The sequence below is a fragment of the Podarcis vaucheri genome, assembly GCF_965113315.1.
Source record: "Podarcis vaucheri genome assembly, chromosome: 4".
Lineage (NCBI taxonomy): Eukaryota > Metazoa > Chordata > Lepidosauria > Squamata > Lacertidae > Podarcis > Podarcis vaucheri.
Window position 1 is genome coordinate 86360323 of NC_138762.1, and position 26715 is coordinate 86387037.

The following is a 26715-nucleotide window of genomic DNA, read 5'->3' on the forward strand; positions in this document are numbered from 1 at the left end:
GTTTTGGCAGTCTGTTGGTATTTGAAACAGCTGCTCAGCTGGTCCTATAAATATTCTTCGAAATTGAATGACCTTTTCTGCTCGCCGGGATGTTAACAGCCAAGGGATAATGTATCTTTGAAAATATTTAACAGACAAGCTTATAGCCAGATAGTTTCACTGTGTCAAAGATAAGAGAATGTTATTCAGAAATCCAATGCATTGTTAAGTGCATTACAATGAAAAACAATGTACTACAATGCTTCTATGCCCACTTGAGCTTCACAGGATGATTGTGTCCTTCCTTGACAACATGTGCGGCACCATCTAGTATGATGGTTCATCCTTGGACACCTTCTCTATAAAGAACAGTGTGAAACAGGGCTGTGTTCTTGCCCCAACTATAGTTGGCGTGTTCTTCTCCCTGTTGCTCTCATATGCCTTCAGCTGAAGACAGTGTGTACTTCCATTCAAGGAGCGATGGGGGTCTGCTCAAACAGGCACATCTCCACACCAAGACAAAAGTGTGGCAGGTCCTTATCTGAGAGATGTTGTTTGCAGTTGATGCAGCCTTGAGGAAGCTCTACAGAGACTCATCAACCATTTTGCCCAAGCCTGTGGAGAGTTCAGCCTTACCACCAGCCTGGCAAACATCCTGGCTCAGGACATCATCAGCACTCCACACATCAGCATTGGTGACCACACTCTTGAGGTGGTAGATGACTTTGTCTACCTGGGTTCCACCATAACCAGCAACTTCTCCTTCGACGCTGAGCTGGACCAGTGTATTGGCAAGGCAGCTACAGCACTAGCTCACCTCTCTGAAAGGGTATGAGAGAATGTGATGCTAACGTTCAGTGCCAAGATGAAGGTCTACCAGGCTTGTGTATTGAACACACTGCTTTATGGAAGTGAGTCATGGGCAACACCTTTCACATGTCATGAAGATTTGGGGCTTCACATGACAAAACGGAGTCTCAAACAAAGTTGTGCTCCCCCAAGCTCTCACATTCCCAGCATGTTCACAATCCTATCTCAGTGACACCTTCGCTGGCTTGGTGATGTCCACAGAATGGAAGATGGCAAGATCCCCAAGGGGAGCTGGCTTCAGGCACCAGGCCTGTTGGCAGACCAACTCTGCATTACAAAGATGTCTGCAAAAGTGACATGAAGGCTGGCAACATCAACCCCACGGTGTGGGAATCCAGTGCAGGGAGATTGGCAGTTAGGTTGTGCATCTGTACAAGTGACCAGAGGAGGAATGACCGCCGGGAGGAGCGCAGAGAGAAGGAACACCATAGTACATCTGCAGCAGCACAACCAGACACCTTCATCTGCTCCAGCTATTACTAAACATGTTTCTCCCATATCTGTCTCTACAACCACAGAAGGCTCTGTAACCTTCCAACAATTTGACTTCATCCCCAAAGGTCCATTTCTCCATTGTCTCCGAAAACAGATGGATGCCAAAATGATTATTATTTTATTCTTTAATTTATTTAAATACCACTTTTCCCCACAACTGGGACTCGTGGCAGCTCACATAAATTAAAACAAGCATGGATAAAACACAGATAGCTAAACTTATCAGAGATACACCTACTCAGAAATAGGAGCCATTGAGTTCAGAGGGGTAGGATTGCTGCCTTAAACTACACTGTATTACTAGTCTTCTAGTGATTCTAACAATACAATCTTACTAAACCCCTTTCTGCTTTCAAAAATATTTAGGAGGGGGGAAACTTCAGTTAAAAGTATTTCCTTAATAGAAAAGAATTCTTTGAAAATTAAGTATTTTAACAAAAGCTAACACTTGTAACAATATGCATGTTCAGAAGTAAAACAAGCAATAGCACCAGAGGAATCCGGGAGTGAGCAAGTTGAAACAAGGAGAGATGGATGGAAAGGCAAGGAGAGAACCAGAGGTCATGTAATTGTTCTGTATTAAACACTCTGATGAAAGCACACCGTTTAGGAGTTGATTAGACAAAGAGTTCCAACATGAGGTATCCCTGAAATATTTCATTTATCCATATTGAAAATGAAGAAAAACAAATTCCGGACATGAAACACATACACACATGGGAGGGGACTGAGACCAAATTACCTGGCAACTTCTTTCTTCCCTCTCCATGAAGCCATTCATCAAACTGGGAAGCTGGTGTTCTCCTGTCTAATACACATGTCCCTGTCCCTCTGGTCCTGTAGCCCTGGCCGAAACAGGAAGAGCTTTTAGGCCAAACTTCTAGGCGTGAGGAGGATAAGGGCAGATGACAACTATTTTATACGACTTGTTCTGAGTAATGGCTTGTGCATGTATGGCTGAGAAAGAGAAAGGCGTGGGAGAGGAATGTTTTGAGGGGGTTTTGTTTTTTGCTTTTGGCCAATCCCCTCCTATAGGGCTGTGAATTATGTCCTTAAAAAAAAAAACAACTACTGAGTTGTTTAGTTGCCGTACAATTTTATTTTTACCTACCATAGTGCTGCTCATTTCCCTAGGGCCTGTACACGCCAGCGCATGTTGAGTGGATCCTTTGAGGGGCAGCCTGCGAAAGAGAGATCAATTCTTAGTGTCCAGCATCATATACGTCAAGAACGCAGGTAAAGACAGTTGTTGCATTTTACAATATGGTGGATTATATCAGACAGATGAAAATGAAAACCAAGCTCCATAAATAACTAATCTCCATATTTCTTTGACAATAACAATGATAAATCAGTGTGACCTACAAAGGGGAGAAAATGCTTTTTATTTCAAATGTAGTTAGCTTCTGTGACATTCAGATCATCCATTTTAAAAATCAAGAGAAAAAAGTAGCTGATAGTAGATTAGGCTAGGCTGAAAATTTACAAGCTTTTGATGCAACCAAAGAAAAATTGATTGCAAGGGACACTGTCTTGGTGCACTATAATAGTAATCATGTAAGGATCGACACTTGATCTCAGTTATCTGTCACCCAAAAGAGTGTTATTTTTTCAGGTCACTAAGACATGGCTCCAACAGTCAGCGAATCAGCAGAGGGAAATCGCTTGAAACTCTAACGCAAGATGTAAGTCAAAATAAAATTAAGAATGGAGCGGAAATTAAAATATCTTGGAGAAAAACAATTGTCATAACAAATCACAAATTCTACAATAACGATTTTGTAACACTGTAATATTAGTGTTCCTTTTTAGTGCATTAATTTGTGAACTGATAAAGCCTAGCACTTGCAAGTCCCATTGATATTTATGGTAGAAGTTTATGCCTACCACTTCCATTGAAATCAATGGGATGTAAAGATGCTTAATTTTGGCTGGACAAGCTCTGGTTAATATGTATAATAGTGGAGTATCTACATAATTACTAATCAAGTTGTGAATTTTCTCAAAAACTGAGTAAGAAACTCTTCTCATAGTACCGTAGTTTTTGAAAATAAAATATAAGCTACATGCAGTTACCTGCATTGCCTTGCTTTGTTCTTGTGTGGTAAAATACAGAACTGTTTTGTTTTTTTAAATGCTTCTTCTTCTAGCATTCTAATACAGTGAGGTACAGAAATGCACAGAGAGAAGACAGCGAGATAAAAATGATCCAAGAAAAGAAGGAACAGGCAGAAATGAAAAGGTACTTAGGGAATTTAAATTTCTACCACTTTCTTAAATTGAATATATTTACTAGGACCGTACCCCAGTTTCTTCATAAATTAATAATCTGAGTTGTTGAGGTCATAATCCTAACTCCTGGCTGGTAGTGGTGAGGCCTGATAGAGGGGTACAGCCAGGGGCACTTGCACCAGCGAGGCCAGAAGGCAGAAGGAGAAGTGAAATGCCCCTTCATTACATCAGCTCCCAGGCTGGTGAGGCGAAGAAGCCAGTTTTGGGCCCGTTTCCTGCTCATAGCGGCAGCAGATTTGGAAAAGCATCCATTTCAGCCATAACATCTGCCCCCCTACCTTTTAATCAGGTGCATTAGGTTGCTGCTCATTGGTGGGCCTTCCCCCACCCCCACAATGGTGGCTTTTGGCAGAGCTGAACAGGGATGGGCGGAAGGACATATCCACCCCATTCAGACTTTTGCATGACAGATCGGATATTTGGATTATTCTGCCAGTTGATAACAAATTTGCTTAGGGCCAAAAACAGTATTTCAAAAGCAAGAAGAATGGTTTTAGATGACGCACCCAACAGTAACAGCTGGCATTAGATGTATTCCTCTAATGTGTGAAAAAAGGACGAATGTCCTTTTTTAAGAAGATTCTTGCCATCTGCGGTTTTGATACACACTTGTAGAGAGTATATACTTTCCTGATCACAGCCAGTTGGGGCTGAGAGATAGGGGCTTGCCCAAAGCCATCCTGTGGTTGCCACAGATGAGCAGAAGGTTCCTAAGGCTCATAGTCAACCCTCTCTCTACTGCACCACAATGGTCTTGTTGCTATAAGCTAACAAAATATATGCTTTATATGCCTTCCTGCCTGTGTTTGAATATCTTACAAGTCCCTTTTCCCCGCATTCTTGAAAGGAAAGTCCAGGAAGAAGAGTTACGAGAGAATCACCCCTATTTTGACAAGCCGCTCTTCATCGTTGGCCGTGAACACAGATTCAGAAATTTCTGCAGAGTGGTTGTGCGAGCTCGCTTCAACGCGTACGTATCTGAGTGTTTTGTGGCAGCTTTGTGTTTTTGCTTTGGCTCTGTGTTTTACTTCACAAGCTCATACATCAAGTAATAGGGTTTGGCTGAGTAACTTTTTATTTGTTTATCCTCATTCCCGCCACTTCCTCGTGGGGACACCTTTAAAACCATACTATAACACCTGCAAGCAGTCACCACACAGCACAGCAGCATACCACTGCAAATTCTTCCACTGCCATTTCATGGCAACAGAGGCCCTTACTGTGGTACCACAGCACATGGTTAGTGCAAACCTATGGTGTGGGCATGGAAGCTCACCGAGGTACTGTTGGGGCACCATGGTACTGCCTGGGGTGCTTTGTGCTGCCTTGTTAGCACGTGAAGGAAACAAACCATGTTTGACTTATTGTGCAGCTTGTTTGATTGAAGCTCCTATTCCTAGCTCAGATGAAATGCTAAGCCCAGGGATCATGGTTTATTTATCCCCAGCTCTAACAGGGGGAAACAAAACAGGTTTGACTGGCACGTCCACAATAAGCTGTGGCTAATATGTGTGAATGCAGCCATTTTTAAAGAGGTAATCCTTTTTATCAGACAAGGACTTACTATCAATCAGCTTCATTGTGTGATGACCGTGTTACAGGGGAGCGGGGAATCCCTTCATTTCTTAATTTTTTAAACATCTATCACATCCATCAATCCCTTTGTCATCTTGTCTCAAAACTAAACCAAGATTTAAACTAATGCTGATTTCTGTTAGCTTTCTGTAATTGAATTAAGAATTTCTAAGAACTTTTTCTTAGTCCTGGCATGCCATAGATGAAATAACTTAAGTAGTAACTTGATGCAAAATGACCTTAAGTAAGCTTTAAATTCAAACACAAATCCAGGAATCTGTTCTCTGACGTGTGTGTGTCATAATTACTTGGCTTCTTAGAGCTTGAACTGCAAATTCTGAAGACATCTTTCCTCTGTTACAGCTCTAAAACAGACCCTGTTACGGGAGCAGTGAAAAATACCAAATATCATCAACTTTAGTAAGCATAGCAAAAACAAAAACAAATGTTACTACTTGTCCAGTTACATTTGCTATATCTGTGTGCATGATTTCTAAACTTATTTTTTTCTAGAAAATACCTGTTTGTTAATATGTCACTATAATGATTTTGTTATGGATTTGTCAAATGTTAAAATTGTAGTAGATGTTCTTCATTTACCTTTCTCATCCATGCCGTATGTTGAATAGATATTTGCCATTAATATTGGAAACTCCTTTTGAATGCTTCATTTTATTCTGCAGTGATTTGCTGGGATTGGTTACATATCTGGACTGGGTAATGATCATTGTCACTATATGCTCTTGCATTTCAATGATGTTCGAATCTCCTTTTCGAAGAGTGATGCATGCACCAACACTTCAGGTAATTATATAGAAGCAATTTGTCGTACAAAAGAACCCATTGTTTTCAAGTTCAAGGGTAAATAATATTTGGTTTTCCCTTTGCTTCTCAGATCGCTGAATATGTTTTTGTAATATTCATGAGCATTGAACTTAATTTGAAGATTATGGCTGATGGCTTGTTTTTTACTCCAACGGCAGTCATAAGAGACTTTGGGGGTGTCATGGATATATTTATATATCTTGTAAGTATTTGCTCTTCGGGCATTTTTCACCAATGTGCCTAATATTCTGCGCTAGTCATGATTAACTAAAAAACAAGCAAACTTTGGGGAAATAATTTCATCTGATAAGAATGAGAATCCACACTAGAAATTAAAAACAATTTGTATATATTGTTTGTCTGCAATTTACATCTAAACTCCAAAGTACTTTCAGTTGTACATAGGTACATAAATACCTGTTTACCTGGAAATGTATAAGAAATGCATATGCAAATGTAAGATTCAGTTGCACTGTTAGTATGATAGACTCACAACTTATGCACATTTAACTTGTGTGCATTCAGCTTTATGCATTTGGCCTGAAAGGATAATGTAGGTGTCAGACAAGCCTCCCAGAGGACTGAGTTCCATAAATAGGACGTCGCCTCAGAGAAATTCATCTCCCTTGTTGCCATTCATATTTCTCAGCTGGCAGGGGCATTATGAAAAAGAGCCTCCAAAGCAGATCCCAGCACATGAGTACATGATGTGGGGGAAGATGTTCATTTGGGGATAGCTTTTAGAATACGAATCTTATCTTACCTCATGGCATCATAGTCCTTGTCACTTAGTACCGTACTTTTCCATGTATAAGACTAGGTTATTTTCCTTAAAATTCATGCTAAAAAGTGGAAGTTGTCTCATACTTGGGTAGTGCCTAGGGTGGACGTTTGATTGGTTGCTGCCACAGCTGTCAGCGGCTATTGTGCGTATTATTGGTTGCTGCGTCAATGGGTGGCCAATGCTGCGTCAATGGGTGGCCAATGCTGCGTCAATTGGGCGGGCAATTGGCAGCTTCTGCAGGCGAGGGGACAGATGGGAGGCAAATATTGCGATGCGTGGGGGTGAGCGATTTCCGCCATTTCTGCCTAAAAAAGCTCAACAACCCCCCCAAAAAAGCTCAACAACCTTTTGTCATCTCCTCCCGTTTTCTGAAATTTCAGTCCCCCAAAATAGGGGGCGTCTTATACATGGGGGTGTCTTATAGATGGAAAAGTACGGTAATTTCTTTTATAAAAGAAATATTTAACATTGAACTATGTATAGATTGCATTAGATAAATACTTAATGTTCATATTATCAAAAAAGACTGTTTTTTAAAAAAAAACATAGCACTATATCTGAACAAAACTTCTAAGTGAAAACATTGTGAGCTTGATTAAATCTTGTAGATATTAGACTGTGTCACGGATATAATGAATATAATTTGTCACAATCAATTTGTATTCAAGTCTTGCGTGTCTGCAGTCAGAAAATGAGGCCTTTTCTCAGAAATCCTTCTCTGCCTCTTGAAGAAGAAGAAAAACTGCATTCAATCTCCATTTCTAAATAATTCTAACATTTAGAAAAGTTCAGTTCAGCTTGTATTGTTCCGCATTGCACCATTATTTGGGAGCGCAGAAAGTAACAGCAATGTATCCCAAATGAAATAATAATTTTAAGAAAACTACACACATATCCAATTCTTGAACATCTTGGAACTAAATTCTGTTCACATCAATGGGTCACACTTGCAAGAAAGCGAGATTAAAGTCTTTTTGAAACTCCCTGTGAGATGAGCGCCGCAACCCCAAAGTCATCCGTGACTGGACCTAACGGTCAGTCTTTACCTTTACCTTTACCTTTACATGTCTTCCAACCCCTCAAAATATCATTTTAATATGGAAAGTGTTGATGAAATGTTATTACTCACAAGAAAGGCTTCTCACAAAAGCTAGGTCAACAATCCAGATAATAATTACAGCAGAATAGAGGAATAATGCCCCTTCCCTTCTCTGTTTGCAGGCTTTGACCATTCTTTGGGGTATGGTTGAGGCCCAAGCTGGCAGTCAAGATGGCCAACCAGTCAGGAAATGTACACAAATAGGCATTTAGACTTTCTTGCACCTTTACTCCAGTGTGATAGGATTACCGCTCAATCGCCTTTTGCCATCAGGGCACACTGTTATGTTGAACACATGCTGGTGTAACATCATGGCATTTCTATCATGGCCACGTGTTAGTTGGTAGGTAAAGGTAAGGTAAAGGACCCCTGGATGGATAAGTCCAGTCAAAGGTGACTATAGAGTGCAGCGCTCATCTTGCCTTTCAGGCCAAGGGAACTGGTGTTTGTCCACAGACAGCTTTCCAGGTCATGTGACCAGGATGACTAAACTGCTTCTGGCGCAACGGAACACCATGACAAGTGCCAGAGCGCATGGAAACGCCGTTTGCCTTTCCGTCACAGTGGTACCTGTTTATCTACTTGCACAGGCATACTTTCGAACTGCTAGGTTGGCAGGAGCACGGACAGAGAAATGGGAGCTTACCCCGTCACGGGGATTCAAACCGCCAACCTTCTGATTGGCAAGCCCAAGAGGCTCAATGGTTTAGACCACAGCACCACCTGCGTCCCTTTGTTAATTGGTACCTAATGTGAGGGTGTCATCATTGTGAGCATCATTGTGATTATTCAAGGATTTTTTTAAAAACTGAAGTTTTCTGGGTTGCCCTTCAGTAAAATTTCCATGGGTGGCTTACAATAAAATAATGGAAATAAACTATAACAAAAAAAGAACCTGAAAAAAGAAACGAATAGAACAGAATCATGAAATGTAGAACAGACAGACTATAATCATGCAACTTACTTAAATGCTGACATGTCCTAGCAAATACTGAGATATTTCCTTGGTGCTGAAATCACATTAAAATTGATGCTAGGTTAGATCTTATGGAGAAGACATTCCCTTTGTGGGACTTGCTGTCATTATTACTATGCCGACTATTGTTTGTAGTGTTAATCTTAGGATTCCAGCTTTGCAGCTGTGTTATGCTGGTGCAAACACTGGTTTGGCAGCCCCCAGCACAGTGGGACTATAGACTTGGTATACTCACGGCATACTTAGGATCGCATTTTATTCTGGTGTTCTGTGTGAGATATTTTACTTTATTTAAAAGGTTTTAAGACTAACTTTCAACCTCAGCTGCCCAAGCTAGCAAATGAGTACGTGAAATGTTTTTTTTAACACCTGGGCTATGTCCTCTTCCACCTTTCAAAAGGTAAGCTTGATATTTCTCTGCTGGATGCCGCAAAACGTCCCTGCGAAGTCAGGAGCTCAGCTCTTAATGGTGCTACGGTGTCTCCGGCCACTTCGGATATTTAAGTTGGTGCCTCAGATGAGAAAGGTTGTCCGAGAACTATTCAGCGGCTTCAAGGAAATCTTTCTAGTGAGCACTGTTTATTTTGTTAAAAGTCAAATGTATTACATTCACCAGTATCTGTTCAATAGATTTATGGTCAATGCATTTCACTACATCCTAATAAGAACAGGTTAAAATCCCATCTGTTCTTAGACTGGGTAACTCTCTCCAAACCTATTTAGTTATAAGCTCTTCCGTAGAATAGGGGGAATAAAAAATACTATAATTAGGCCCTTCCAAAGTTCTGGTTAAAGGCTGGGGAGAATGCATCAAAATTGCCCTTTTATTTTATTTAAGCTATTTATATATCGCTTTATCCATGGCATTTCTAAGCAGTGTACATAACACTTTCAAAAAAACCATGTATTCTATCATGCTGTGACGACCTAAGTGTACTTAAAAGAATGTCCTCCTTGTGAGTTTCCCAAAGACATGTAAGCTGATCAATGTGTGAAGCAGGATTCTTCTTACGATTGTGTTTCTGATTGCAAAGAGGTTTACCTGCATGCATGAAATGTAGGTCATGAAATTTACCTGAATGGAGTGAGGCATGCATTTAAATGCAATAAGAGGCATGTCACTGGGGTTAAAGGATGTGAAAATACATATGTGAACGAAAAGAATGAGGAATAGGAGGAAGTAGCTTGCTGCCACCTTCCTCAGGACACATCAGTATTGCAGGCAAGAACCTCCCTTCCTGCAATTTTATGAAGGGTTTGCATCATAGATATTATTATGGAAGAAATAGTAATGACAGCTGCATGGGAAAAGATGGCAGCACATTGATCTTGCAGGAACCCCATGCCATACTGCAGAATAATGTCTCTCTAAAGCAGGGGTCAGCAAGCTTTTTCAGCCATGGGCCGGTCTACCGTCCCTCAGACCATGTGGTGGGCCAGACTATATGGGAGGGGGGATGAACGAATTCCTATGCCCCACAAATAACCGAGAGATGCATTTTAAATAAAAGGACACATTCTACTCATGTAAAAACACGCTGATTCTCGGACCGTCCGTGGGCCAGATTGAGAAGGTGATTGGGCCGCATCCGGCCCCCGGCTCTTAGGTTGCCTACCCCTGCTCTAAACTATCCTTGTGTGACTTAAAGAGGAGACGCAGTCCAGGGTTCAACTGGTGCCAGTCTGTTGTCAGGGCTGGTGGCTTAAGAGAAGATACCCACAGAGGATTTGAGCATTGAATATAAGACTGTTTTCAATAAAGTTGGACTGCTTTTCATTTATTCCTACAGGTTTCCATTCTTTTGCTGACATTGATGCTTGTTTTTGCAAGCTTTGGAGTTCAGCTTTTTGCTGGGAAACTGGCTAAGTGCAATGATCCACATATTATTGCAAGGGTAAGAACAAGTTTTGCTTGCTTCAGCATTTACAGAGCATCTCCTACCTTTGCACATGGGCAAAATTCCACTAAATTCTGCGGTCCCATTCTAGAGTAGGGTGGGGGAAGTTTATGAGACATATAATGATGACAGGAAATGCACAAAAAAAGAAAAGTATATCTGAAGCTGTTTTATATTGCGTCAGAAATTTATGGTTCACTCAGAGGTTTTACCGATAACATGACTATACATCACATGCGATCAACATAAGACATTATGTGTGAGAGATGGCAGACCTGCATTGTCACTGTGAAACAGCTCTGTGGTCCCATTTTAGAAACCCTCACACACAGCAGTAGTGTATGCAATGTGTACATTTGTGGTTGGTGAGCAGAGGACACACTCAGCTTTGCCAAGAAGGCTGTTAGTAGGAATGGTTCTCTCAGTTTCTCATTTTTCCAATCTTGAATTCAGTTGTACACATTTCTGCAGCAGTGTGTGTGTGACACACACACACACACACTTTTTCAGGTGCAGGTTTCTTCTAATAAAACATTTTTGTATGTCATTTTGAAAAATATACACCTTTTTGCAAGTATATTTCCTGATATAATGCATTCTTCACAAATATATTCATTTTAATGCACATTTCCCCCTAATATATGCATTTTTTTAAACACTGGTTGAAGAACTGCATCAAAAAAATTCAGATAATAGTGCAACTTTGAAGTTTCTCATAATTGTTTCAGAAAGTGCAATTTGATAGAGTCAGCTTAAAATGCATACTGAATAAAACATGAGATGACCCCATGATTAGCTGTTAGTGAGTGGAGATGGAAAGCAGGAGTGTGGATTCCTTCCCTCTACCTCACCAAGAAAGTAATTGCTATTGTTGAACAGATGTTGCCAATGTGCATGTGTGTTCAGTCAATGAAGTACAACTCTGCTAAATGTACAGGTTTCTCTTTCTTTCTCTCTCATCATAAGGAATACCATTTTTATGAATGTATCATCTTTGCTGGCCTAGCGTGGGATGTTGGTTAATGAGGGATTTGACTCCTTGAGTTAAATCAAAAGCAATACTTATGCTCACTTTATGACATAATTTCCTGGTGTTTGTCATACGGGATTAATTTTTGGTTTGTCTGCAGCTTTTTATGAGCATTATTTTATGTTTATTATAGGAAGACTGCCATGGCATATTCCGAATAAATGTAAGTGTTTCCAAAAATCTAAATCTAAAATTAAGACCCGGCGAAAAGAAGCCTGGATTTTGGGTGCCTCGGGTCTGGTAAGTAGTATATTATGGCCTGTGCATTTATTCTGAAGATTCAGTTAGTAATCTAAGCTATGCAGTGGATACTGTAAGAATCAGTTACATGATAGTTAACTTGTGCAAGTCAAGTACTCCTTCCTACATTTCGATTTTAGTGGTAAATCACACAACCAGGAGAGCATGTGGACATAATTTTAGTAATATTATGGCAAAAACAATGGGAATAATGGTACCGGTTGTTTAAGAGCAGCAAAGTTTTTAAGCAGTTTATCTACGCTTAGAAAATGATGAAACTGAGTATATGTAGCCTAGGCACATATAAAAAGATTTGAAGCAGACAATGCAATTTTCAAGGGCTATAAAAACGGCAATAGAGATGCCGGATATATTAGTTCTGCCTTGTCAATGAGGGAGTAGGATTTTAAGCTGCAGCCACATAGATTTAGAACCATATTATGACAAAATCCCTAAATGTCAGAAGAGTTAGATGTGCCAAGGGAAGTTAAGGTACCCGATCCTTTGATTTTGAAAGGAGAGAGTAATTTATAGATGATTATATCATACTTGGATCCTTCTGCTTGAATTTCTGTCCCGCTGTTGACCCCATTCCCACACAGTGAATTGAAGGCATAAGATATAAGAGGGGGGATTCTTCTTAATAGTAGAGTCTGTGTCTGAAGGGGCTTGGAAAGCAATATAGTGTGGGCATCCATTATGCTGACTTTAAAATTGTTCCTTATTTTACAAATGTAAGCATAGGTAGCCATTTTGCTATTCTTTTCCAAAATGCTATTGTAAAATTTATTCTGGTGAGGGGACTTGCAAGGAAGCATCCAGTACTAGTATGTGGAGATTTTCTTTCATTCTGTTCCATTAATATTAGAAATCAGGGTTTCTAAAGCAGGTTTCATTTTTGCAAATATTTTAACATGGGAAGCTACCGGTATATGTGGATAGGGGAAAGTGCTATGCTATTCTATTGAAACGATGCCCTGTGATGGGAGCAGCTGGTGATGCTGTGGTATTTGCAGAATCATATACTTTCAGAATCCAAGTCTCTAAGTGTAAGCAATTTAAAGACTTTAAGCAATAGCACTAATAATGTGAGGAACCAATTTTGTCAGTGTAAGAAAATGTATTTACCATGAGGAAAAGTGCACAGACAGGAGACTTGAGTGCAGAGGTTGATATTCAACTAAGTCATACTCAAAGTGGATGCACTGTAATCAATAGACTTAAATTGCATTCAACAATTAATAAATAATATTATTGCATTGATACATTGGTGGCCTCCAGTTTTATTCCAGGGTCATGGACCACATATTGATGCACTTAGTAGTGGTGTGCTGTGAGGTTAAAATATGACACTGGAGATCCACATCCTTAAATCTTCTGGGATCCTATACACGTTGACCATGTCTACCTCGGAGCAGATGTACATAAATTGTACTGTTAGTCTATTTATCCAGATGTTCAGATGTCAAATGGCACTCTTATCCCTGACTGTCCCCTTGATTGTTAGCTACTTAAGGTAAAGGGACCCCTGACCATTAGGTCCAGTTGTGACCGACTCTGGGGTTGCGGCGCTCATCTCGCTTTATTGGCCGAGGGAGCCGGCGTACAGCTTCTAGGTCATGCGGCCAGCAGGACTAAGCCGCTTCTGGCGAACCAGAGCAGCGTACGGAAACACTGTTTACCTTCCCGCCGGAGTACCTATCTATCTACTTGCACTTTGACATGCTTTCCAACTGCTAGGTTGGCAGGAGCAGGGACCGAGCAATGGGAGCTCACCCCATCGCAGGGACTCAAACTGCTGACCTTCTGATTGGCAAGTCCTAGGCTCTGTGGTTTAACCCACAGCGCCACCCGCGTCCCTGTTAGCTACTTAATCCAGGGAAATAAGTGAATCAGAAATGTAAATATATATCCCAGGAATGTATATGATTGTCTCCATGACTGTGTGTGTGTGTGTGTGTGTGTGTGTGTGTGTGTTTGGCTGTAAACTCCTCACTAGTGTTACTAAGAGATTTGTCAGTTCTTTCAGTACAGTTAGGGAGCTTGACTGCATGTATTTTTGCTACCCTTCCCTGTGATATTTTAACAGGGCCAACCCTCGGAACTTTAACTTTGACAATGTTGGGAATGCAATGCTGGCATTATTTGAAGTCCTTTCCTTAAAGGGATGGGTTGAAGTCAGAGATGTTATCATTCATCGTGTGGGGCCCGTGAGTATATATACCTCAGCACTTGTCAGACCTTTTAATTCCTCCTTTAATTTATACAGATAAGTAACATTTTAAATATATATATATATTTATGCAGATCCATGGCATCTACATCCATGTCTTTGTATTCCTTGGCTGTATGATTGGGCTAACTCTTTTCGTTGGAGTCGTCATTGCTAATTTCAATGAAAATAAGGTAAAAAGGCAGGCATTCTATTTCTCATGAAATAATTTTTTTATATTGTCTTTGCATCTCCCATGTGCTGCCATGCAGTTCTCAGATAACATTGCAGGTATAAAACGATACCAACTTGGGCTCATCTGCCAACTGCCCCCATTCCTGGGGTGGTTTAACTGGCCACAGTCATCATATCACTTGCTAAAGGTGGAGGAGAATTTCGTTCAGTCCATGTTTTAAAGAGAACTGACCTGATTTGTACCTCCTGAGTACACAGTGGAATATCGTTTTTCACACTTCTCAGAATGTTACAGTTCAGTTCTTGTCTCAAAAGAAATGCAGTATATATTTTGGGATAAAAGATGTTTAGAAATGCATTGAAATGAATTACACATTTAAATACATATTTGTTTAAAAACACATGTAAATAGTGTTTTTTAATAAATAAATAAAATCACAAAGCAAGGCAAAATGAAATGGGAACACTTGGGAAATTGACATGCAATAGAAATAGACTGATATGCCCTGGAAGTTAGTAGCTTCCAGGGTTAGACTACGATAGTGCATTCTAATTCACTAGGGTGAGACTACTATAATGGACTATTCTTGGGTACACCTCTGTAGAATCCTCAAGTTTCAGCTGCAACAAAAAGTGGCACAGTGTATATATCTATCGCTTTAGCTCCCTGTTCACTTCCGTGCCCAATTGAGAATGCTGGTGTTATCCTATAAAGTCATAGATACCATCATCATCATTTATTTATTTATACCCCATCCATCTGGCTATGTTTCCCCAGCCACCCTGGGCGGCTCCCAACAGAATATTAAAAATATGATAAAACATCAAACATTAAAAACTCCCTGTAAGGCTATCAGGGGGTTGCTCGAGAGCAATCAGGCAAATGCCTCCCTGGTCGGCTGTAAAGCCTTGTTATTGGTGCCAAAAAAGCCTTCACCATGCAGAGTGCCACTATTCTGTGGCTCGCTCATTCACTGGCAGAATCTGAGAGTGGGCGGTCCTTAAACCTTCCCCAGCAGAGTAGTTTCTTGACGCCCAGTCTGCGCCTCCCCTCTCTGCGTGGAAGCCTACTGTGCAAGGAGGGCGTGGGTAACAGAGGACCTCTCTCCTCCCCACTTTGCTCAGGCAAGGTGTCCTGGCACCGCCTCACCTCCCCTGAGCCCTGCAGCTCCGCTCCACTGGAGGCGTGGCTTCCTTCCTCCGCTGAGGAGGTGCTGCTTCCCACGATCTTTGGGGGCTCTCTTTTCCCCTCTCGCCCCTGAGCCGATGGCAGTTCCCTGACACTCCCCTAAACAGGGATGCCTTCAGATGTCTTCTAAAAGTCAGATAGTTTTTTATTTCCTTGACATCATATGGGAGGGTGTTCCAGAGGGCGGGCACCACCACTGAGAAGGCCCTCTGCCTGGTTGAGACTTTGTTATCTTCTGGCTCATCTTCTCCTATATGAACCTTCCCCCTGTTATTAACTGAGGGCCTGCTCCTGTGGATAGGCAAGTGGATTTTCAGGGGAAATGTTCTCAGCTATTGCATCCAAGCTTTGGAATTCCCTTCCCTAAGAAGTCCTAATGTACGATGGGGTATCCAGTTCTCATGTAGGCTTCCCTTTCTTCAACATCCATATTCAATGCCTGGATGTTGAGAAGTGGGGCCAGGGATCCACCCAAGCTCAGGAGTGGGGCTAGGACTATGACCCCATTAACTTTTAAATATGTACCAGGGCAGGTGTATCTTTTGGAAGCAATATGAGAAGCTTTTGTTCAAACCATTTCTTGGTGGCCAAAGATAGGATAGTAAACTTGGTGTACAGTTACACACACACACCAGCTTTTTGATAAACAAATACGTCAAGTTATTTTGTTATTCTTGTTCATTTAGGGGACAGCTTTGCTGACAGTTGATCAGAGGCGATGGGAGGATCTCAAGAGCAGACTGAAGATAGCACAGCCCCTTCACCTCCCACCTCGCCCAGGTATTCATAATTCCCCAGGAATTTAGGTTTCACATTATAATTGTAATCATGAGGCCCCTATGAGTTTGTGTGTATTAAAGTGAAAATATTCTATGTCTATAAATTTTGCGAAAGGGCATTAACTTCAGCCCAAAATGTGCTTCAGATGTTCAGAATTTGAATTCAAAAAGTGTTCAAAATTTAAAGGTCTAAGAGATTTATTATTGTGCATATGCAAACTAGACAAAGTTCAGGAAAATAGAGAGTGACACAGAAGAATTATATACTTTATTAAACTGTGTACTTTTAATTGTTTTTTCCCAGATAATGATGGATTTCGAGCCAAGATGTATGATATAACTCAACATCCATTTTTCAAAAGGACCATTGCTGTGCTTGTCTTGGCCCAGTCTGTGTTGTTATCTGTTAAGGTATTTGCTCTGTTCCTTACATCTTGCAAAGCAGTAGATTATATACTGTAGAGTTGGAAAAGGTTCAGAAAACGGCGAAGCAAAATGATCAAGAGGATAAAGCAACTCCCCTATGAGGAAAGCATACAATATTTGGGGCTGCTGAGTTAGAGAAAAGGCTAGAGGCAATGTGATGTTGTTGTTTAGTCCTTTAGTGGTGTCCGACTCTTCGTGACCCCATGAACCAGAGCACGCCAGGCACTCCTGTCTTCCACTGCCTCCCGCAGTTTGGTCAAACTCATGCTGGTAGCTTAGGGATCACTGTTCAACCATCTCGTCCTCTGTCGTCCCCTTCTCCTTGTGCCCTCCATCTTTCCCAACATCAGGGTCTTTTCTAGGGAGTCTTCTCTTCTCATGAGGTGGCCAAAGTATTGGAGTCTCAGCTTCAGGATCTGTCCTTCCAGTGAGCACTCAGGGCTGATTTCCTTCAGAATGGATAGGTGTGATCTTCTTGCAGTCCATGGGACTCTCAAGAGTCTCCTCCAGCACCATAACATGATAGAAGTATATAAAATTATGCATGGGATGAGAAAGTGGGCAAAGTTTTTCTCCTTCTCACATAACACTAGGAATATCCAGTGAAGCTGAACATTGGAATGTCCGAGTCAAACAAAATAAATCGGTTCTTCACACAGTGCATAGCTAGACTGTGGGATTTGCTCCCACCTGAGGCAGTGATGACCAACTTGGATGGCTTTAAAAGAGGATAAGTCTACTAACCCTGGCGACTGTTCTTGTGGAAAACTGCAGCAAGGGAGAGTGCTGTTGTGCTCACTTCCTGCTTGCAGATTTTCCATAGGTATTCAGTTGGCCCATTGTGAGAATGGGATGTTGAACTAGATAGGCCTCTGGCCTGACCCAGCAGGCACTAGTGTTCTTTTAATAATTTTTAATAATTTAGAAATATTTTATAAAGCCCTGTTTCTTCTTTTATATAAGTGGGATGATCAAGACCCCGTTACCGGTCCTTTAGCAGCAATGTCCGTCGTCTTCACCTTCATTTTTGTTCTTGAGGTAAGGTGATATATTTCACAATTTCTCCAGTCTACAATATTGCATCTTTTATCAGTTTTGCTTTTGGACATCATGCAACAGCTTTACTTTTCATTCTGTTCAGATTCATACTGATTTGCCAATAACCCCCCAGTTTGGGTACAGGTGACTCTCAACTTACGCGGGGGGAAACATTCTGTGCATAGCACATAAACCAAAATCACATATAGGGTAGGATTCCCCCCTTTCTGCCTCCTTTGGCGGGGGTGCGGGTAATACATTTCTGCCAAACATGTAAAGCTAAATGCACACGTTACACATGCATAAGTTTTGAGTTACCTGTAGGGCAGAATTTTTGGGGGTGTGGTGGCATAATGAATGATGCCTCACAGAAAAGTGATAACATATACATTCCTCTCTTAAAGGTTACCATGAAAATTATTGCTATGTCACCTGCTGGATTTTGGCAGAGCAGAAGAAATCGCTATGATCTCTTGGTGACATCTTTAGGAGTCATTTGGGTGATACTCCACTTTGCCCTAACTGTAAGTTACAGAAAACTGATTTTTTTTCTTTTTCTTTTTTGTCAAAACTGATCACATATTATAGTTTGTATACCTGAAATGTAATTAATAAGCTGCTTCGGTATTATTATTATTATTATTTTCTATTTATTCAAAAGGGGGGGGATACAAACTGATCAACACTCCCTTTTCCCCAACCCAAAGATCAGGTGCAATCAGATGTAAACAGTAATAGTCCTTGTTGGGAATCTGCATACATGCAGCTGCACACACAGAGTCAATTAGGGTTTGGCCAACAGCCAAGGCAATGTGAAGGAGTAAGTCTGCCTGGTGATACAGAGGCATGGAGGCAGCTCCATGATTGGTCAAGCTCTCTCCCGGGAATAATGATTAATGGCCTACTAACTGGAATGTGTGTTAGTCCGAGTTTGAGTGTAACAGTTGTGAGTCGTGTATGAGAGAGCTAGTCAAAGATCCGTGTTCTGTTCTCTTCCTGTAAATAGTTCACTGTATATAATAAACACCTAACTACAAGTTCCTGGTTCCTGCTTTGTCCATCCTGTCTGCAGCCAAGTTGCCAATTGCTTTCGTGAACTCTGCGTTTACTCTGCTAGGTCTGGCTAAGGTCCTGCAACTAGTCAGAAAGTTGCGAAACACCAACAGGTTCTGCCAATAGTCCTTAGTATTTTAAGCTGCCATTTAAGAAGTAGTACCAAGCAGAAACAACTTCTGTGTTTGAATTCCAGAATGCCTACACATACATGATGGGGGCATGCGTAATTGTCTTCAGGTTCTTCTCGATCTGTGGGAAACATGTGAGTAAAAGTGGCTTACGTGTTTGGCTGCTTTATTCTTTTCAGTATGTTATATATTGTTGCAATGAACAAATTAAAGCAGTATAGTACTGAGGGTGAGGAAACAATGAGATGACAGATGTACACACCACCCATGCCCACTGCCCTTTCTCCTGCCCCCGCCCTGGGTTCCGTCACTGCCCAATCCCAGTCCTGGCAAATAGCGCAGTTCAGAAATTTGCAGTTCAGTTAGGGTAGTCTATGCCCTAGAGACAGGAATAGCTTTGTTGGGAGGGCTGATGGCTGGAAAGAGGTCCCTGAAGCTAGGAGCAGGGTAAAAGATAAAGGGACCCCTGACTATTAAGTCCAGTCGCAGACGACTCTGGGGTTGCGGCACTCATCTCGCTTTATTGGCCGAGGGAGCCGACGTACAGCTTCCGGGTCACGTGGCCAGCATGACTAAGCCGCTTCTGGCGAACCAGAGCAGCGCACGAAAACGCCGTTTACCTTCCCGCCAGAGTGGTACCTATTTATCTACTTGCACTTTGACGTGCTTTCGAACTGCTAGGTTGGCAGGAGCAGGGACCGAGCACCGGGAGCTCACCCCGCTGCGGGGATTCGAACCGCCGACCTTCTGATCGGCAAGTCCTAGGCTCTGTGGTTTAACCCACAGCGCCACCCGCATCCCCTAGGGGCAGGGAGCCAAGAGTAAAGAACATGAAGGAAGAACGCAGAGTAGTCAGTGGGCCAAGGAGGAGGAGGAGTCTTGCAGAAAGGAGCAAATGATGTTGAGGTTGAGGAAAGGAAGGGTAAGCAGGAAGGTACCTTTGGAGGGCTCAACACCATGGGTCAGAGAGCAAAGGGCTGCTGTGTGTCAGTTCCAGACCCTAATGGTGCTGCTGTGCTTTGAACACTGCATGAAAGCAGAAATATAATTGTATTGTTGCTGGAGCATTGTGACCAGGCAATCCTAGGGATACAATGAGGGCCAGGAAACAGGGCAGGGGCTGGATGTCACATATGAGTGGAACTAACCAACCAATTCATTGGCTACAGGTTTCTAATACTACTCAGCTGTGTCACTGTTATGCCCCATTTCTATTATTAAACGTTATTTTCCATTGCTTTCCTTCTATCTTTTAGGTGACCCTGAAGATGCTGCTTCTGACAGTGGTTGTCAGCATGTACAAGAGCTTTTTCATCATAGTAGGGATGTTCCTGCTGTTACTTTGCTATGCTTTCGCAGGAGTAGTTTTATTTGGCACTGTAAAATATGGAGAGAACATCAACAGGTATGGCACTTTTTACTCCACCAGAAAGTAAATGATATCGTGGCATTGCTGTGTTTGAGCATGAATGCTCGTTGAATTGTTGAGATTCTCAGGAAGTTTTGATTCTGGGTCAGGTCTCAGAATCCATGCTTGTGCAGTCTAGTTTGGGGCACACAAAACGCATGAGCAGCTGTACTATGCTACTCCCATTCTGTGTATAAGTTCCCATGTTATTTCCTGTAGTAGGAGTAATTTGCAGGCTGGGCTTCTGGAAATGAGAAGATCAAGTAGATTGCTATATAGCAGGCACAATATAGCCTCTCACTATAATTAATAGTCACCATGGAAAATGCTTAGTAAAGGAAAGAAGGAAAAGATCGCAACATCTAATGTTTTTAATGCTGAATTTCACTTGTCGCACACTGAACAAAATTTATTGTTTGTTTAAAAACAGGCATGCCAACTTTTCATCAGCTGGTAAGGCCATTACTGTACTCTTCAGAATAGTCACTGGGGAAGACTGGAACAAGATAATGCATGACTGCATGGTAAATTGAACACAATTATAAAACAAGACATAAATACTGGAACCACCGCATATCTAACAGCCTAGCTTTGTGACTTAACAGTGCTGTGCTTTTTTTTTTTAAGCTATCATTCACACAAACATTCGTGTATTTATTTGACAAGTTATAGGAATAAATGCATAACCATTTAAGTCCGTGGATAATGTCAACAAGTATGCATATATTTTGCCATTCTAAATATCACCATCTTTGTATTAATTGCTAGCAAGTGGGGGACTTTCTGAATATGTTGACTATATTGCTAACTGATAAACATTTGTTATCCTTTACATTCAGTACTGGATCTCCTGGAATAAATGCCAAAACATTATTTAATATAATTCTTTCCGCAGTCTTATCAGCCCCTGCATCTCAGACATCTGAGATGCAGGGGCAGATAAGACTGCGGAAAGAATTATATTAAATAATAATGCTAATTCACAGTACGGTAGATATTTTTATTATTTATTAGATTCATATACCACCCTTCATAAGATCTCTGGGCAGTTCACAGAATAAAATAGAGGATAAAAACAAGTAAATAAGTAAAACGAAACAGCAAAACAATAAACCACTTCCCTTTACCACAGACACATTTAAAAGGCCGTAGAATATTAATCAGCCAAAGGTCAGGTTGAAGAGGAATGTATTAGCCCACCGCCTAAGAATATATAATGAAGGCGCCAGGCGAACTTTCCTAGGGAGAGCATTCCACAGTTGGGAAGCCACCACAGAAAAGGCCCCATTCTCTTGTCACCCTCCGAACCTCACTTGGAGGAGGCACACAAAAAAGGGCCTCAGATGATGAACGCAGCGTCCGGGACGGTTTATATGGGCAGAGGCAGTTTATTTAGTAAAGCTGTGAATATATAGATAGAAAAGATTGCGATATAGCAGGAAGTTTAGGTCAGACAAATGAAATAGGTTCTTCACTGTTGGTTGCGAGAAAAATAGGTTATGGTTTGATAGGGAGGCATGCAATGGACGGGGGCGGGGAGGGAGGGTTATGTATCCTGCATCAAGGCACCCCTTTTGCAGTTAAAAATGGAGACCTTCATCACTCTTTCCACATTACAGGGGCAGATCTTTTTTTAAAATTAGAAAAACAACACACGGATGTGCCGCGGTTGCATCCAGTTTGGCCCTCGCTCTTGTCCTGACATACGCCTCAGAATGTTGTTACTATTGCTGCTCTTGCTGTCGTGTTAATGCCATCGTTGTTCCCTAATTGTGATACATACGTTTTAAGTGTATGCTTGTGCATATGTCGGTTAGTCGCAAAAGAAAAGGCAAAGAAGAGAAGAAGCAATCGTATATCCCTTTGAATTAATTAATTATTTTCCTTTGAAGGTTCAACCTCCTTTTTGTACTCCGGATAACAGAACATACTGGAAGACAGATTGTGGAAACTATGCTGGTGCTCTTATGTATTTCTGTTCATTTTATATCATCATTGCATACATAATGCTAAATTTACTTGTGGGTAAGTCACAAATAGCCATTACTGTATATGTTTCAAACATACTTATTATATGTAATAAATATATATACGGTAATTTGCCCTTTGGTCCCCCTGAGGGGACAAAACTATAAATAAAATAATTGAATTAGCAACATGACTGCAACAATCAGCTAACTGAAAAATTAAAAAGTAATAATAATAATAATAATAATAATAATTTATTATTTATACCCCGCCCATCTGGCTGGGTTTCCCCAGCCACTCTGGGCGGCTTCCAAAAGAATATTAAAATACTGTGATACATCAAACATTAAAAGCTTCCCTAAACAGGGCTGCCTTCAGATGTCTTCTAAAAGTCTGGTAGTTGTTGTTCTCTTTGACATCTGGTGGGAGGGCGTTCCACAGGGAGGGCGCCACTACCGAGAAGGCCCTCCGCCTGGTTCCCTGCAACTTGGCTTCTCGCAGTGAGGGAACTGCCAGAAGGCCCTCGGTGCTGGACCTCAGTGTCCGGGTAGAACGATGGAGGTGGAGACGCTCCTTCAGGTCTACAGGACCGAGGCCGTTTAGGGCTTTAAAGGTCAGCACCAACACTTTGAATTGTGCTCGGAAACGTACTGGGAGCCAATGGTCTCGGCGGTTCCCAGTCACCAGTCTGGCTGCTGCATTCTGGATTAGTTGTAGTTTCCGGGTCACCTTCAAAGGTAGCGCCACGTAGAGTGCATTGCAGTAGTCCAAGCGGGAGATAACCAGAGCATGCACCACTCTGGCGAGGCAGTCCGCAGGCAGATAGGGTCTCACTCAGCCTACGTACCAGATGGAGCTGGTACACAGCTGCCCTGGACACGGATTTAACCTGTGCCTCCATGGACAGCTGTGAGTCCAAAATGACTCCCAGGCTGCGCACCTGGTCCTTCAGGGGCACGGTTACCCCATTCAGGACCAGGGAATCCTCCACACCTGCCCGCCTCCTGTCCCCCAGAAACAGTACTTCTGTCTTGTCAGGATTCAATCTCAATCTGTTTGCCGCCATCCATCCTCCAACCGCCTCCAGACACAAAAGTAGCATCAGTTTGGGACTGTAAAACAAAACCAATGAAACAACCCACAAAGACCTGACAGGCATTTCAGAAGCTTTCTGAATGTGAATCTGTTTTAAACAACTGTCCTGGTGGACCTCTCTAGGAAATGAAATTCGATAAAGAAGGCGCCATCACTGGAAGACCTCACCTCAGCATATGGAGTATGCTTTTTTAAGTATTGGTACTGTATTTGCCCGAATATAAGCCGCACCTGAATATAAGCTGCACCTTTAAAATTGGGGGGGGGAGAGAAAAAAAGAAGAAAAAAACTGAATGTAAGCCACTCCATTCCTCACTGCTCCTGGCTGCATACTGGGGGGGGGGGGATGCACTGCGTTGCCGGCAGCCTTTCCCCTTCTTTGCTCTCTCTCTTTCCGGCCTTGGGGGAGGACGCGGGACTACGCACAGGGCAGGCACCGCTTTGCTGCGTTCCTGGCGCTGTTTGCCCCACGCTCCTGGCTGCATACCGTAAGGTCGCGAATATAAGCTGCACTTTAACTTTTCACGGTCGGGATTTGGGGGGAAAGTGATGCTTATATTCAGGCCAATACTTAGAAGATCAACACACCCAATTTTTGAAATCTTTCAATAAAACAATGAAGTCTTGTTTAACATTTGAAAAACCTAGCTGCCATTTCTTTTTGTATAAAGTTATTGGTTTAGCAATATAGGAGCACATATGTTTTAGTAAGAACGCTGACTTGTAAAAAGATGTCTATTGGAAGACAAATTATTCCTACCTTGTATGTGCATATGAAAATAACACTGCAGAAGGCTTTCAGTTTGCCTTTATTGAGTTTGTTCAGTGTTCCCAGAAGCCAGTAGAACATTTCCATATTTAAGGTTGAAGCATATTAGATTCTAACTAATACTGTTAGATTGACTTGTCTAAATAAAGGCAAGCCTATTAATATAAATATAGCACTTTGTACATTTTTGCCAACATCATGAATACAAATGAATTCCTTAATAGATTATATCCTTGTTTAATGCCCATGTCATTTTAAAGATGTTTCTGTTTTCTGTAGCTATAATTGTGGAAAATTTCTCGCTGTTTTATTCTACGGAGGAAGACCAGCTCTTAAGTTACAATGATCTTAGACATTTCCAAATTATATGGAACATGGTTGATGACAAAAGAGAGGTAATAACCTAATTCACTATAATTCCACGAGTCTTATTTAGTTGCTGCTCTTATTAATTAATTGCTAGGAAGGAGAAGTAAATGCAGTTTTCCAAAAGGGAATGCGATAGCTGCTCCCATTTCACTTTATACGGGGTAGTCGAGGAGTCCTTTCCAACATCAGTTCCTTTCAGTCTTTGTGCTCAAGCACAGTGGAGCTTCAGAACTGTGAATGGATTTTGTTATGTACTGAAGTTCTCACCCTGGGCCAGCAGGGGAATACTGTAAATAGTTTTCACTCAGGTCCGCATATGCAAATAAGGAATTGAAAGTGACGTTCAGTGATTGGATAGTTACAGAAATTGTTACTGTTGCTTTGTAGTTGAGCTGTCTATAAGCAAGTTGGCTGAACCCTTCAGTTCTGTTCTGTTCTGGCCTGTGAATAAACAAGAGCTGTCTGAAGAATCGCTGTGTCGTCTGATATGTTCACCCACAACTTAACAGATTTACTTCAGAGTCAGGGTACATGTGGCCTTCAAAATATTGCTGGCCTACATTCGCATTATTCCTGATCACAGGGCATGCTGGTTGAGGCAAATGGGCCTTGGAATTGAGCAGCTTCTGGGAGGCCAAAGGTTGTCTACCCCTGGCTTACACCCTTGACCTATAGATCACTATCTACAAAAATGAACAGTTTGGCTGAGCTCCTTCATGGGTCATATCCAACACTAGTGTCCCGATAGCACAGCAGACACCCACTTACGCGTACATCTCCCTGTGCGCCCTCAAAAATCTGCTCCAGAGGGTTGGAGAACCCCCTGGAAACAGATCTGAAGGACACATGGGGAGAGGAAAGGGAAGTTCTGTTGCACAAGCAGCATTCCATGCATGCAGCATTAGCTATTTGGGTGACAGCTCATGAAGGGTTTGACCAGTACCAATAATGGAGAAGTTCTGCCTTCTTTTCAGGGAGTGATTCCTACCTTCCGAGTCAAGTTTTTGCTGAGGTTGCTGCGTGGAAGGTTGGAGGTGGATCTGGACAAGGATAAACTCTTGTTCAAGCACATGTGCTATGAAATGGAGAGGCTGCATAATGGGGGAGATGTAACATTCCACGATGTACTGAGGTATGTCAGATGGCACACAAAATCAATTGTAGTTTAGTTGCAGATATTTTCTGTAAACTATAAAACAGAGTACCAATATCAGTGCTATTTTTTAGAAAAAGAGGTGCTGGAACTTGCCATGAATGCCTCCCGTGTTCTCTTATAATGGCAATGGTGCCCACCTGAGAGATGCCGGAACTGAGTTCCAGCTGAAAAAAAGCCCTGAATACAATCATGTTTATAGGGTTTATAGAAAATATTAACTGAGAAGCATATCAGATTTTACTCAATGCCGATTTTTCTAATGTGTATCTAGAAGTCCAATTCAAACTATAATAAAAGTCCAATTTTATTATATAAAGTCCAATTCATCATATAATAACTGCAGCTTTCAGCTGTCTTTTTTTGGCTGTGTGAACTTGATTGGATAAAGAGTGTTTTATTATCAAGGAAGGCAAATTTAGCATATAACAGTGACCACTTCCATGGAAGAAAGAACTTTCCCTGTTAAAAACACCCCAATCCAGGGAACATCTGCATCATGATGAGAGCTGACACCAGTTTAGGAGGTCGCAAAAAAGCCAGCCGGTACTGTCAGAGCAGAGAATGTTGATGCATATCTCCAGTGCAGGATTTGGGCAGCTTGCACAATTGAACATACTTGTGTGCAGAAACCTGTTTTCATTGCACATGCACTTCTCTGTAATGGGGTTGGCTGTTTAATGTCTTCGCCACTTTTCACTGTATCATAAATCCATATATCCCTAGGTCATCGGATGACCCTTTAAGAGCAAAATAAACACCCTATTTTCAAATCAAGTATATGATACACCTGCTATTACTTTCCTTTTATAAATAACATTTTTTTAAAAAAAACCCTGATTATTATTCTTGTTTATTATAATTTTT

General features: G+C 41.5%; 1 protein-coding gene across 8 annotated transcripts in view; it reads left to right on the forward strand.

Moving 5' to 3' along the window:
• Positions 1-26715, forward strand: part of NALCN (sodium leak channel, non-selective) — a 187514-nt gene that overhangs the window by 152280 nt on the left and 8519 nt on the right. For all 8 annotated transcript variants that reach the window (XM_082218531.1, XM_082218533.1, XM_082218532.1 and 5 more), the window contains 22 exons: positions 2479-2580; positions 2960-3029; positions 3495-3586; positions 4484-4606; positions 5575-5631; positions 5895-6015; positions 6107-6238; positions 9296-9463; positions 10686-10790; positions 11957-12063; positions 14153-14273; positions 14371-14469; positions 16346-16439; positions 16743-16849; positions 17828-17902; positions 18307-18426; positions 19152-19220; positions 20343-20491; positions 20925-21018; positions 22387-22519; positions 24606-24721; positions 25670-25827. In XM_082218531.1, the coding sequence (XP_082074657.1) occupies positions 2479-2580; positions 2960-3029; positions 3495-3586; positions 4484-4606; positions 5575-5631; positions 5895-6015; positions 6107-6238; positions 9296-9463; positions 10686-10790; positions 11957-12063; positions 14153-14273; positions 14371-14469; positions 16346-16439; positions 16743-16849; positions 17828-17902; positions 18307-18426; positions 19152-19220; positions 20343-20491; positions 20925-21018; positions 22387-22519; positions 24606-24721; positions 25670-25827 (2412 nt within the window). The remainder of the gene's footprint in view (positions 1-2478; positions 2581-2959; positions 3030-3494; positions 3587-4483; positions 4607-5574; positions 5632-5894; positions 6016-6106; positions 6239-9295; positions 9464-10685; positions 10791-11956; positions 12064-14152; positions 14274-14370; positions 14470-16345; positions 16440-16742; positions 16850-17827; positions 17903-18306; positions 18427-19151; positions 19221-20342; positions 20492-20924; positions 21019-22386; positions 22520-24605; positions 24722-25669; positions 25828-26715) is intronic.